General features: G+C 38.7%; 1 protein-coding gene across 1 annotated transcript in view; it reads right to left on the bottom strand.

Moving 5' to 3' along the window:
* SYNE2 (spectrin repeat containing nuclear envelope protein 2) overlaps window positions 1–15115 on the bottom strand; it is a gene marked incomplete at both ends in the record, with an annotated part of 255875 nt that overhangs the window by 183089 nt on the left and 57671 nt on the right. Inside the window, 9 exons of the mRNA XM_084241092.1 lie at window positions 415–572; window positions 2131–2257; window positions 2484–2599; window positions 3387–3477; window positions 3940–4151; window positions 6444–6602; window positions 7990–8124; window positions 11340–11513; window positions 11947–12105. Coding sequence (XP_084097218.1) covers window positions 415–572; window positions 2131–2257; window positions 2484–2599; window positions 3387–3477; window positions 3940–4151; window positions 6444–6602; window positions 7990–8124; window positions 11340–11513; window positions 11947–12105 — 1331 coding nt within the window. The remainder of the gene's footprint in view (window positions 1–414; window positions 573–2130; window positions 2258–2483; window positions 2600–3386; window positions 3478–3939; window positions 4152–6443; window positions 6603–7989; window positions 8125–11339; window positions 11514–11946; window positions 12106–15115) is intronic.

Below are 15115 nucleotides of genomic sequence, written 5' to 3'. Positions count from 1 at the left end.
ATAAATAAATCTTTTTTTAAAAAAAGAATACAGTAACATGCATATTATAGCACTAGCCTAACTTAACATGGCATTTAAAAAATTAGTAAATTTGGGGCCGTCCCTAGTGGCGCAGGGGTTAAAGTCTCAGCACTATCAAGCTATCACCAGCCAATGCAGCATGAGTTCCATCCCCGGTCAGGGAGTTACCCACATGGTGCAGCAGACCTCTCCTGTTTTGCCTGCTGCTCCCCTCAGCAGTGTATTTCAGTAGATTCACCTGTTTTGCTTCCCACTCTGTCTCTGGTGAATCCTCTCACCGCCCTACCCCCTCCACACCTCTGACCTACACCCCAGTTCTTGTATGCATAAATAAATAAAAATGAGTCTTTTAAAAATTAGTAAATTCTTGATTAGCAGGTCTCAGAATTATACCTGGCATTCAGCATCTCCTGAAGCTCTCTCTCCTTTTCCTTTAATTTGTCTCTTGTTTTAACTAAGAAAGTCTTGTTCATGTCACTCATAAGCTCTTCTGACTTCAGTGAAGTGATTTCAAACTCTTTCAAGTAAGCATCGGTTTCATTTTTTAAGACCTACGTGAAACAATTTATCAACGAGTGGGTTAATAGGCACAATTATTCTGTTCTTACAAAATAAGACATCCACCAAGTAAGGACACAAAGTCTCACATGAAAATATTTTAAGAAATATTTTCCAGTCATCTACAAGTGACTTAAGTATCCTTCTGGGAACAATAACATAATAATAGGTAATAATGTATTCACTAGTCGGTAATACATTAGTAATACATGAGTACTAATACAAGATAACAATAACAATGATTAGCTGTGCTCTCAGTGGACAATTTAGTGAAGTTAAAGGATTAGATAATGTGGTCTTCTAAGGAATCCAAGTGCCTGCCCCTTAAGTTAGGTGCACATAATATATTTCAGAAAAATACATTAAGAGCTAACAACTGATGCTCTATTTCATCTAGATAATAAATCTTTTTTTTCTCCCTAAACTAAAAGAAAATTGGGATGAACCAAAACAGTTTCCAACAAATGAGATGTGAAATTAATTTATGATTTATAATTATACATTTAAAATTCTATACTATTCCAGACCTTATAGTGGCTTTTTTTTTCCTGAAATGCCACTGCTACAGTCTCCTACCGAGTGCTCATCGGCATAATTTGTTCTCACTCCATCAAGAATTGGTATAGCTTTGCTAACCAACTCATTATTCAGTCATAGGAGTAAGGTCTCAAGACAATTTCTTAATTGTGATAAAAACATGCTAAATCCATCACTTGAACAACAGAGATTTTAACATATGAATTTTGCTTATTCAGTTGGAAAATAGAGAGGTGCCAGATGGCAGAGTGTGACTCGGGAACTGGCATCATTAAAGGGAGACAATTAGGAAATATGGGAGGGCACTGCAGGAACCACCAATGACCCTCTTCTCCATCAAGAGTTCACTCCAATGCTCTTCCAAACATATGACAGAAATGTTGCCCTACAATGTACAGATCATCTTCAAAATAAGTAGGATATTTATTTGAAGAGTTTATAATCAGTGTGCCCACCACTGATTGTTTTTTCTGTAGCTCCTGAGTATAATGCAATACTCTTTCAATGGCTCTCAAGATAATCAACCATTACTTAGCATGAAAAAAACTCCCCCCCCCCACTTACAACCCTGTCCTTTCTTATTGCCCCACATCAGACAATGTAACAAAATGATGAATGACTGAATCAAATATTGACTCACTAGTTTTTCATGTATAGTTAATTTTAGAGCAATAAAGAAGCAATGCTGGTTGGAATGGCTTCAAACACATTATTTTGACCAATTCATTTAAGGCCCTCATCCCCACAATCCAAATCTCAGAAAATCACAATATCTAATGTACCAAATTAAGACATGAGCAATAAATGAGGACTTTGGTCTAAGTCTTCCCTGGGTTTGGAACTTAAACACAAATCACTTTCTGGAATAGAATGACATAAATGCAATCTACCAAAGAGAATTCTTTGGAAATGCTGAGGATACGTGACCTCGGAAAAAACAGTAAATTTTATACAAGTGGTGGTATTATTATCAAATAAAGGAGTAAGCAGAGAGATAATATTTTGAATAATTACCTGCAGATCTGTGAGTTTATCCTGTAGACAAGCACTACTTCTTTCCTTGTCACTAGGGAAAGCAGAATTAATTCTGAATTTGTTGTTTTCAAGATGGAGGGCAAGAGTTTCTCTGTGTTCATCATACCTGGAAAAAATTTAATGCAACATTTCTCAATTTTAAAAGACCCCCAAAAAGTTTTAAATTACTAATTGTGCATGAGGAAATCTCAGGGAATTTTACAAAAATTCATATACAAAAATTATGACTAAAGGATACAAAAATTATGACTAAAGGGTAATAAAAGCTTATCAAAACATGTGTGTGTTCATGAAAGATTTCTGGTGGATTTTCCAGTTGTTGAAGTGTTTACCTTTCTAGTAAACTACTTATGGGTGCATTGTGATCCTTTTCATACTTCTTGATAATGTTCTTTTCCTGTTGAGGCTTTAATTCTGATTCCAGGCTAAGATTCTTAGACTCCATTGCCTAGCAAATATGCAAAACAGTAAATATCTTCATTATACTTCAATGTTCCAAAAAGATAAACATGTTATTATACAAAAGTATATCACTGATTATATATACCTCAAAGTAGGAAATCATACAATTTGGGGTTTGTCAGCTCAGAGAAAGGCCTCCCCAGAGGACAAAGGGGATGCATGTCTTATGTCAGCAGAATGAAGGGGTGTTCTACCCCTCAGTGCTGCTTCAGCTGCCACCACAAAGACATAGTCAAAGGTAGACAGAAACCTAATACACAGGAGCAGACCTCTGAAAACAAATACACCTCCTTCCTTCCTCACCCCTTCTGACCGGCAGTCTGAGCTATGATATACAGTCAATGTACTTACCTAGAATTCAAGAATTTAGAAAACTCAATTCCCAAGGCAAGTTCAAGACATTAAAGTCAGAGAAAGATAAATGACACATGAAGTAGTCCAGCTCAGTGCATCTGTCCAGATTAAACTCAATGTCTTGTGCCTTCAGTAGTGGGAGCCCAGAATGTGTCAATTCATAGTGGATCTAAACGCTCTCTTTTTGAAAGAACTATTTGTATCCTCAGAGGAAGATTAAGTTATGCTATCATCTTGGTTACTTATATTTTCTAAGTCTTTGAAAAGCAGTATTCCTTGCCTTATTTAAGTGGGAATTCTCAACTGATATAAACAATCAGATCATTAAAACCAACATTCAATTAATGAAATGTGTGCTATTATACATCTAGCCTCTTTCACTGGGTTTATTTCTAAAATACATTGCCTACACAGAACACCTTTTCAGTAGGTGGCTGATGAAGGGACTCTGCAGAAGGGTCCTCATTGCAGGCACTGCTTCCTCCATTCTCAGATGTGTTCACGGTCCCCCTTGGGAAGGAATCAAAATTGCATATTAAAACAGAGAGAGGGGGGCCTCCCTGGTGGCGCAAGGGGTTAAGCACCACACTATGAAGCAATCCGCAGCGTCTGCAGCACGAGTTCAATCCCCAGCCAGCCAGGGAGCTACCCACATGGTGCAGCAGACCTCTCCTGACTCGATCACTGCTCCCCTCAGCAGTGTATTTCAGTCAATCTGCCTGTTCTGTTCCCCACTCTGTCTCTTGTGAATCCTCTCACCACCCCCCCACCTCTGGCCTGTACCCCAGTTCTTGTATGCATAAATAAATCTTTACAAAAAAATTAAAATTAAAATAAATAAAAAATTAAAAAATAAATAAAACAGAGAGAGGAAAATGAAGCCTCAAGGCAAAGGAATAATATTCAATGTGTTCTATTTTGCAAGAGGCTTTATCTCCTTCCCCCCAAGCAGTGTTTTTAGGACGCACGCACTTGTTCCTCGACGGGCCTCCCACTGTGGACTGCAGTGTCATGTGAACCTCCAGGGCGCACTTGCGTAGTCTTGCTACCCTTTGTTCATAGTCCCTGAGCACCCGCCTCACTTCTTGCTGACTGTCCCGTGACGTCAGCTCCTCACACAGCTCCCGCAGGAGCGCCACGTGGTGATCAAGCTGGGACAGACTGCCTTCCTCAGAAAAGCAGGCCTAATGGAGACGAGAAAGCAGGAAATGTGTTGCAAATGAGTTTACATGATTAGTCTATAAGGATTACAGGCTTAACAGACATGTGAGACACGCACAACACATTCTTTTACAGGCCGTCCACTGTGTGCCCGGCATAGTAATGGCTGCTAGAGAGACTCAATGAGGAAGTCAGTCCTAAACGGAGTCATCGTAGTCCAATTATGGGAGAAAGGAAACCAGAAAATGTCACCCCCAAAACATGCCTTTGATATCAAAATTATTTTGAGGTAAGGCAATTAAAATATACATACACACAGATTTTGATTTAAGACTGCATACTAAAACCTAAATAAACCCATGTTACCACAATAAAAATAAAGAAAAGAACAAACACAGGAAAGGAAAACTTCCCCCTTTTCTGCCAAAAGGCAGAAAATCAAGTCTCCTTTTACTAGAGACAGATGTTAGCCCTGAGAGAGCACCAAAAGAACCTGCAAATAAACCCCTGAAACCAACTTCTCCTCCTAGTTATGTTTTCACCATTTACTATTCCTAACCTAAACCCCTGTGTCTTGTGATTCTTCACACATTTATTGTTTGTTTAAAAGGCATAAAAGCTTCCTGTTCTCGTCACTTACTTTGTCTTGTGAGGCCCACTTGACTTCTTGTGAGATTCTCATGTACATGTAAATATGCAAAAAAACTTATATGCTTTTCTCCTGCTTATCTGTCTTGTCAGACCCAGCCAGAGACCCTATGAGGGTCAAGGGAAACTTTTCCCTCCCTTAAGCAGTCACACAAATAATGAGCATAGAGCATGAGGAGTATTGTGACAGAGCCGTTACTTGCCTTAAGGAATCAGAGAAAGCCTACTGCACCTGGGGGCCCACCTGCGTTGGCTACAGAAAGAACGATCCAGGTGCTCCATGCAAAAGGAGTCATTCCTAGCAGGAGGAACAACCACAAGAGGAAGAGCCCAGAGTATGTGAAAGAACAGACAGTCCATTGTGGCTTAAGGGCTGGCAAAGGAAAGGGAAGCTGATGGAGTATCCGGGATCCAGACTGGGAAGGACTGAGGAGCCCTCAAAGGGTCTAGAGATGTGCTGGAAGTAATGGTGAGCCAGAGACATAAGATTCGTGGCTCCTAGTATGACACCTAAATTTGTAGAGGCATAAACCTTTACCCCTAAAGCATATACAGTGTTGTAAACCATTATCTCAGTAAACATAATTATTAATTTAATTTTAAAATATGTGGCTAAAAAGGAAACTCTGGTGATGGGTCTAGAAGACAAGCAACCTTGGTCACACCAAGAAAGTAGCCTGGGCTAAGGGAAGTAAAAACACCGATGGAAAGGAAGAAAAAGCAGCAGCTGTTCTGAAGAGTGACAGATGGAACTTGGCTTCCAACTCCATTAAAGCCACCAAGGAAGGAAGGGCTTGGAGGGGGGAAGGCAGCTGGAGACTGCAATGCCTTTCCCAACCAGAATACGTAAGAGGGAGGAAAGTCTGAGAGGAGACATGGTTTGGTTTTAGACGTGCTTATTAATGAGTTCTCTGAAGCACAGTGGTGATATCTATGAGTCAGTTAGAAATAGAAGCTGTCACTCAAGGGAAAGGGCTCAGCTGGAGATGAAGATTTAGGCATTAGCATTGCAGAGAGGACAGTTAAAACCCCAGAGGGCACAGAACCACCCAGAGGAAGCAAGAAATAAGCCAAAAATGGGGACCCCAAAACTAAAAACATTAACATAGCAAAAAGGAAATTTATGAAGGGCACTAAAAAGAAACCTCCTTCCTGCAAAAAAATAAAAGAAGGAAAAGCAAGAGAGATTGATACTGAGAGAGGCACAGCAGTAGAAAGTTTAAAAGAAATAAAGAGGGGTTAATGCTGTCAAGTACCTAGAGACAAACAAATAGGCTAAGGACCAAAAAGAGGTTCTTAGATTTGCCCCAGAGCGTTTATATCTGATTTGTTATCTCTCACAAAAGTTGCTCTTCTGGGGACACCATATCATCACCAAAGCAACTGAGGGAATGTCACAACAGGCGACATGTAGCCAGTCTTAAAGAGAAGGGCCACTGAGACATATTAAGGGAAATCATAAAATATTAATTCAGTGCTGAGTTTTTCTCATTTCTACAAAGCAAGAAGCACAGGCTCTAGTTAAGTGAACTGCATAAGAGATAATTCCCAGGGGACTCGAGGCGGCAGCAGATTCCAAAGCAGATTCAACCGTAAACTAAGGACCATACACAATCATTGAGGAATAAACTCCAAATGACAACAAAATTTAAATGGGAACAGGTTACCTCATGTTCCTTGATGAGACCCTTGGTCCTGCCTCTGCGGATTAGTTTCTTCTCCTTATTTATTTGTCTTTCCAGTTTTGAAATGCTGTCAGTAAGTTTTTCTTTTTGAATATCTATTTTTAGTTGTTGAATATACAAAGACATTTCATGATGAAGAGCCTACAGGGAAAACAAAGGCACACATTAACCATGGGAACAGAATATATTGAAAAAAGTGCTGATTAAAAACACAATGAAAATATTTGTTGCAACAAAGGATGGGAGCAGAGCTTGAATGCAAGTTTGATTCATTCTTGTGTGTCTGTCCTTTAAAATATACCAGACTCATATTATTTTCTTTCTAACAACTAAACATGTGTTTTTAGTTGTGAAAGACACTATTAGAGAGAATCAAAAGACAAGGTGCAGCCTGGGAGAAAATAGCTACAAAACACCTATCGCAATCTATGGAGGCAAAACATATAATGTGTGTGCTGATGGGATTCTGGCATAGACAAAGGACATTAGGAGAAACTGAAGATACAAATAAAGAATAAACTTTGGCTGATAATGCATCAATATCTGACCACTGACTGAGACAAAAGCGCTATATATATATATATATATATTAATGTAAGATGTCAATACTAGGAGAGCCAGGCATGGGATATACTGGAACTGTCTCTACTATCTTTGCAATATTTCTTTTTCTAAAATAAAATGTTTATTTTAAAATGTGCTTTAAAAGGACCTGTAACAGTAGAAATTCAATTACATTATCTTATTTTCTCTCTCCACATAGTCAGACATACCTGCATACCTTATTTTTCTCTCTCCACACTCAGACACACACACACATTCACAAACATATTTAATACTAATTACCATTTAGTGATCACAATCACTATGGCAGGTGCTATAACAATGTTGCCAAGTCATTGGGGTTACTCCCATTTTATCAGAAAACCTCCTATAAGCTGAGCAACTTGCCTAGGGTCCCAGCTGCTGAGTCCAGAGCTGCCTGCCACCAATGCCTATACCTGTATTTCACCATGAAACTGTGCATAAGTGTCAAGGTATTATCTCAGTCAGGATCCAACCAGGAAAGCAGAAAGCAGTAACATTTAAGGCAGAAGAAATTAAGTTCGGGGAATTGGTTATATAAGTGGGGGGAAACCAGAGAAAGCCAAGGGAAGGCTGTAAAACAATCCAGAGGTTAACGCTGGCTGGAAGCTGTTCTCACCCAGACAGGAAGGTCAGTCATCAGAAGCGGGACCCATGGAACCCACAGCCAGGGAGATAGCCCCAGAGACTGCTCAAGGGAGGAGGGAACGAAAACCTTTGGACTCTCCCTTTGACCCCCTGCAACTGCCCTCTAATCTCTGAACAGTGTTGTCACTGATGATCACAGAGCCAGCTGATACCAGGCCTGGGGACCACAGTCTGCAGGGACCAGCTGCTCTTGAACACACAGTAGACGGGGAGACCGCCAGCAATGCCTCTGATGACAGACAGGCCCAGGATCAGATCTATAAGCGTAAGCCCCAACACACATGCACATCCTTACCTCCCATTTGGCACAGACATCTCTGCTCTGTGCGTCCAAAGTCAGTTTTACATCCGTGGTTTCATTATTTTTCAGTTCTTCAACAGCTTTTAAATACTTGGTCAGACTTTTAGTATTAAAAATTGCTATTGCTTCCTAAGTGAAAAAGTACAAACAAGAACATGGAAGTTCCATTCTACTGCCAAATCCTCAAAGCTAATTTCAGTAGTTCTTTAACAGGTAGAACTATGAAGGGGCTATCTGTGACTATCTAAAGATTTTGGAAAGACTTCTCTTTCTAAATTAAGGTTCATATCCTTTTTGCATCCCTTGAAATCTTTGGAAAAGAATTGAAAATAGTATTTAAATGTAATTATTACACATTTGAGGTCCAGATAATATATTCAAAATGATACAATATTCAAAATGATTTTGAAACCCCTTTGACAAATAAAGGCTTATTTTGTAGGATTATAGGCCACTGGAAATGTTCCCTCTAAAGTTCTTAAGAATTAAGCAGACAGCCATATTTCATAAGCAATACAGTATGAAAAGCATACCAGCATGTATTAGAAATTAATGTTACAATAAGACAATCTATAGTAAGGTTAACAAGGCAAATACTGAACATAGTGCATAAGCATTTTTATGCTGCAAGAAGGTAATATGATCTTGTAAGGGGCAGAAGGGCATGGAGCAGGATCTCTATGACCCGAGCAGACAGGGTAAAGGAGAAGTCCTGGAGCCTTTGGTGGCTTTTCAGGCTTTTTTTGGGATTTACCAGGCACATGGCAGGCAGAGGTGCTGGGGGGCCGGGAGGCTGGCAGGCCTCCCAGCCCCCAGCAAGTCTTCACTCTATCTGGGCTCTATGGCATTTTCTTGTGGCCTCTAACTTCTCTTTCACTCTCTTCCACTCTCATTCTCTCTGCTTCTTCTGTGGTTCTCAGCTCTGCTGGCGTCCCTGTGACACCACCCTTATAAGCCCAGTCTCAGCCCAGGTGAATCCCATCTACGCATGTCCACGCCCTACTCCAGGTGCCCGCCATCAGGCATGCATTCAGGACGGCAGGGATCCATCATCAATCCTAATGGTGGGAGGACAGAAAAGCCTGATACTTTTTATTTACCCTACAGATCTTATCAACTGCAAAGTTTTGCCCAGAACGAGGCTGGTGGGCAGTTCTGCCCCAGGGGAGAAGCAGCAGAGCAGGGTGGTGGGAACTGCCTACTAGGAATGTGTTTGTGCCTCACCTCACACTACCTGCTCCTACTATTACCTGCACTAGTCTATGAGGGCAGAAACCTGGCTTATGATCAGCAAATATCAGAACAGAAAATAGTTTAAACCTGTGACAGAGGCAAAAAATCTGCAGGAGACAAAAAGATGAATAATTCTGGGGGAAAAGGCAAGTTAAGCAGGATGAAAGTCCATTCATACACTCGTTATGTATTTATTATGGACCCTTGGATAAGCAGATCTAGCACTGAGCCCCAAGGGACCTAAGGCCCGGCTGGGGTGTGGTTACTAAATGTATGACCAGGGAGACACTGTACCCCACATGCTGGCGGAGTGCTCCCAGAACCCACGTGCTTCTCTGGATCTTGTGGGTCTCAGGGTAAGGATTTTGCTAATGTTGTGAAAAGGAATCTATTTCACTGAATGTCAGAGAAAAAGACAAACCCCCTGGCCTTAGATTTTATTTTTTATTTATTTTTTAAAATTAGTTTATTTTTTTACCTTGTCATTAATTTTTGGACAGTAATTGATTTCTCCCCTGAGGTGTAGCCCCTGTAGTCCCCCCACCACTATAGCAGCCCTGATCCATCACCACAGCCCCTTATGTTCTTCCCTCCCCGGTGTGGCCTCAGATTTTAAAAGGTGGTCAGGGAGAAGAAAATGGTGTAAGAACAGACACTTCTCTCTCTTCTCTCTGGTAGAGAAGGGCACTGGAGCCTCTATTTGTTCTTTTCCTTCTCCCTTTCCTGAGCTGGCTATATCTGTCCTTCTGCAATCCAGCCTAGTATTTATTCAAAACAACCTGTGAATCAGTTCAACAATCTCAGCAACCTGGGAGTAAAATTTGGGGAAGAAAAGACAGGGAATTGGTCAGAATCGGTGGCATAGGATCCAGCAGGTGAGGCCTTTTGAGATCATGGAAAAAGCAATGATGAAATGGCTGATAATAGGGTCCAGTACGGGGTTACTAATCCAAAAAGCCAAAATGGGGTGAGGCCCACAAAACAGTAAGAGGCCACAAGGGGCATAAAGAGAGGTTCCCATGGGCGCTTATTTTCTAAAAAGACTGGAAGTTGGGGTGTGGGATTATAGCTTTACCTCATCCTTACAACCCCAAACCACCTAACTAACTCATTTTAAATGGTCAATAAATGTTTTAAAGGTTGAATGAAGGAATGAAAACAGACTACTCTACCCCTGTCCGAGGACAGTGACCTTGTTTTACTTTCCTTCACCCCCAGCACATCCCAAGGTGTTAATTAACAGTGAGTCTCTGCTGTGGCTGCATCTTAAGCTGCCAGTCAGACCATGAAAAAAATCAACCTGAAACTGTCTGCATAGACAGAACGTGGGCGGATCTTTAGCTACTGATAAGCATGTGTCCAAAAATAACTTTTATCATGGCACATTTTGATAATAAAAATATTTCTTTACAGTCAGAGAATTTCAACTGTTTAAAGTGTTTTCACATGCTTTATTTTCATTTAAAACTTCATAGCAAATCTGGCAGGTGAATAGGGCTTGAATTTTTATGACCATTTTACCACTGAAAAAAATTAGAGAAACTAAACTTGTGCTTAATGCCATGAAATCAACCATGCTCTTTACACTGTTATCATCATGTCCATTCTGTCTATAATAAAATCTGAATTTAAAAAAAAAATCTTCATTTGAATGTTTTTTTTTAAAGAATAGGGTTTTTTTGTTTGTTTTTTAAATTTATTTATGCATAGAAGAACTGGGGTGTAGGCCAGAGGTGTGGGGAGTGAGAAGATTCACCAGAGACAGAGTGGGGAGGAGAACAAGCAGACTGACCGAAATATACTGCTGAGGGGAGTAGCAGGTGAGACAGGAGAGGTCTGCTGTCCCATGTTGGTTAGCTCCCTGGCCAGGGATTGAACTCATGCTGCAGTAGCTGCCAATAGCTTCACAGGGCTGAGGCTTAACCCCTTGTGCCACCAGGGAGGCCCTGAATGATTATTTTTAATTGCCCCCAGGAACAACATATAAAATGGGATATTTTTAAAAGTTACCCTAACTCGGTGTGTCATTACAATGATGGAAACATCTTGATTTCAAATGGGATAGGCAGCTAATAATAAATAGTCTACATTTAATGGTTAAATGAGACTACCTTATATTTTGAAATGAGTTCACTCTGGCTGTCTCTTTGGCCAAGGAGCTGCTCAGCCCTTGTAATGTATGATTCAAGTTCCTTCTGTGATTCTTCTACTTTCAGCCTGACATCCAGGTCTGGTGAAACCTCAGTTGAATTCTTCAACACCGCATCCAATTTGACCATACTAATCTGTGAAGACAAGAAAATTCTCAACTCTTGGCCCCACTTTTCAGTAAATTCAGTACATTTTTTGAATAGCAACTTGTATTTTTCCATTAGACATAAGAGTAATTTATTATACTACTCTTTTCCATTATGTGCTGAATTATAAAGAAATAAAAACTAATGCAAAAGCAGTATTTTGCAGAACATTTCCTAACACAGCAACCCTCCTCCTATGCTCCCCCCTGACCCAGTGACCACTAGGTTTTAAAGATCAAATTCACTAAATAGGGGCCTCCCCTGGTGGCGTAGCGGTTGAGCGCTGCTGGGTTGTGAGGCTGCCTGCAGCCTCTGCAGCACCAGTTCAATCCCCGGCCACTGGCGAGGTCCCACAAAAAATAAATAAATAAATAAATAAAAATAAAATAAATTCACTAAATAGGGAATATTGAAGAGAGACCTGAACTTTCTCTTTAGCTTCTTGAATCTTTGCCTGTAGTGCAGCAGTGAGAACATGTTGTAGGGACTCCTGGCTTGAGATATTTTGTACATCCATGTGTAAAGTATCTTCAGTTCTAGATACAAGTTCTTCATACATAGAGCCTTTGGCAATAAGGTGCTATTAAAACAAATTAAAGTGATATCAGAATACACATTCTGATTATATGTTCAATGTTAACTTCATCAGAAAATTATTAAAAATGTTATACAAAATGAGGTATATTTGCACTCAAACTGTTATTTTAAAAATTATGAAATTTTATACTAATATATCAGATTCTGAGCTGCTAGTCTTATCTATTTTTTTAATACAGTAGACACTTACATATAAAGACCAGAAGTAATAAAATGCCAGTTGAGAGAAAATAAGTTGGAGTGGTCATTAACCTTAAAATGAAGTTGTTCTAAACCAAACCAACTGGAAGGGCATTCAATAATGTTATTGGAGAAAATGGCTACAGGAATATCATCTTTTTAGAATAATGCCTTATACAACATACAAAAAATAAATTTCAGATGATCAGAAAGTTACATATAAAATATAAAACCACAAAAGGAAGAAATTATCCATGAAAATTAATCTGCTTTCTGGATGTGGAGGGTTTTGTAGGCATCAGAGTAATGACAGAAAAGATTACATAGATACAGGGTGAGGGGTGGGGAAAAACAAAGAACTATATAGATATAAAAATCTATGTGAAATAAACAACTCAAAAATCAACAACTTGGTTAAAAATATTTGCCACACAAATGAAAATAAGTCATGAGTCATGATTCCAAGAGCTTATAAATTCACTAAGAAAAATACTGGTAACCCCAAGAAAATTCAGAATATACAAAGACAGCAACAAATAGCTTCAATAAATAAAAGTTCAATCTGATATGTAATCAAATAAGAAAAATTTTAAAAATAATGCATACCACTTTTCATTTATCAAATTAGCAAAAAAAAAGTTTGTTACAACTCAAAGGTGGCATGAAGATAACAAAAGAGAAATTATATTTTGTGATATCAGCTATGTAAATATTGATGTCATTTATCTTAGAGCAGTAGAATTGTGGGAATTATATTTCTTTTTATATTTTATAATATTTAAATGTTCAAAAATTAGCATGTTTATTTATATTTCAATTTGTTTTCTTTTTAATTATAAAAGTAACAAAAATTCAAGTAAAAGACAAACCAAGAAAGGTAAAGCATGTAAAGAAAAAGTTTCTCTTTTTTCCTGTCCTTCCTGTTGTTGTCATTCAATCTATAATTCACACATTCATTTAAAAAATACCCATTTTATGTGTATGATGTGCCAGGAAATGTGCCAGGAGCTGGGTACAATTCAGGATCAAGATAATTATGTGTATGTCCTCACAGACAGTTTTCTATGAATATAAAAGCAGAAAGTGTAAAAAAATCAACTGTTTTAAAAGACACAAAGGGGAGCACATCACCAGAGCTGCCCAGAAAGCTGCATTTCTTACTTTATATCTTGATTCAACAGAGAGCACACTTAATTCTTTCTTAACAAAAGTCTATTCCATCTACCCAAAGGACACAAAATTTTTTTTATTTAAATAATAAATTTTATTTTTATATTCCCCACATAATTGCAACCCCCCCATTCTGACCCCAATCCCTCCCCTCCCACCCCCCACCCCCCAAAAAGTGTCTCTGGTTCACAGTTTTTTGTTGATTTTGATTTTCACTTTCTTATAGTTATTCATTTTCCTGGTCCCTTATTTAAGTTTTCTAGATTCCTGCTATGAGTGAGACCATCCGGTATTTTTCTTTTTCTTTCTGGCTTATTTTGCTGAGCATGATCCCTTCCAGCGCCATCCATGTTGCTGCAAATTGCATGTGTTTATCTTTTTTGAATGCTGAGTAATATTCCATGGTATATATGTACCACATCTTCTTGATCCAGTCATCTATTTTTGGGCATTTGGGCTGTTTCCAAAGCTTAGCTATTGTAAATAGTGCTGCTATAAACATAGGGGTGCAGGTGTTCTTTGGAATTGATGTTTCTGAGGACACAAAAATATTAATTTGAAAGGAAACCTGCACTCCTATGTTTATTACAGCACTATTCACAATAGCTAAGATATGGAAACCCACCAAAATGCCCCAAAACAGATGAGTCTATCCAAAAGATGTGGTATATATACACAATATATACACAATACTCAGCAGTCAAAAAGATAAACTCATGCATTTGCAGCTACATGGACGGAACTGGGAGGAATTATGCTCAGTGAAATAAGTAAGAAGGAAAACAAAAAATATTGGATAGTTTCACTTATAGCAGGAATATAGGGAAACCAAACAAAGGGTTAGAGAAAAAAAAAGACAAAACTAGCAGACATATTAGAGATCCTATGGTGATGGTTCACAGGTTAGGTGGTGATGGGAGATTTATGGGGATTACACCTGAGAAATCAAATATTGTACAAAAAAGATGTGAGAAAATAAAAATTAAATTTTTTTTTTAAAAATAACCTGAAAAAAAGTCTATTCCAACGGGATTGTGTTTTTACTGTTCTTAAGAGGATCACTGTAATTGTTTTGAAAATATTTTTAAAATAGTAAATGCTTCCTTCATTTCTTTCACTAAAAAATTCCAGATACAGCAAATAAATACATATTAAAAGTAAAATTAGTGAAGCCCTAGCAGATGGCACAGGTAAGTTTACATAATATTTTCAAAGCCATAAACAGTATTATTCTCATAAACAAGGAAAACAGAAGATGCTAATTATACAACCTTTACAAATATAGATTTGGAAGGATTATATAAATGCTCTGTTCTTCCAGGAACCTTCTATTTTATAATTTATGACATGCTTCATATGTTTTACAGCTGAGCTGGAACTCAGTAAAAATCTCAATTGTAACTTCTTTCCCAGGAGAACTTAATGATATTAAGTTCTCGCCTCATTGCTTTTCAATGAGTCGACAGCCTGAGAATAAAGAGAGAATGCACTTCTAACATCAGTCACCCTCCTTGCATTGGCTATGAAAGGAAAGGGCTTCATCAGTGGGTGAGCTCGCAAAGCATGGATTATATAATTTCTTATAGTCACATTGCACTGAGATATTTGAGACTGAATTCACTCATCTCCTCATTGACTTCTGA

The sequence above is a fragment of the Talpa europaea genome (genome assembly GCF_964194135.1).
Source record: "Talpa europaea genome assembly, chromosome: 8".
NCBI classification, from domain to species: domain Eukaryota; kingdom Metazoa; phylum Chordata; class Mammalia; order Eulipotyphla; family Talpidae; genus Talpa; species Talpa europaea.
Note: the sequence above shows the minus strand (reverse complement) of the source record. Positions and strands in the feature narration are given on the sequence as shown.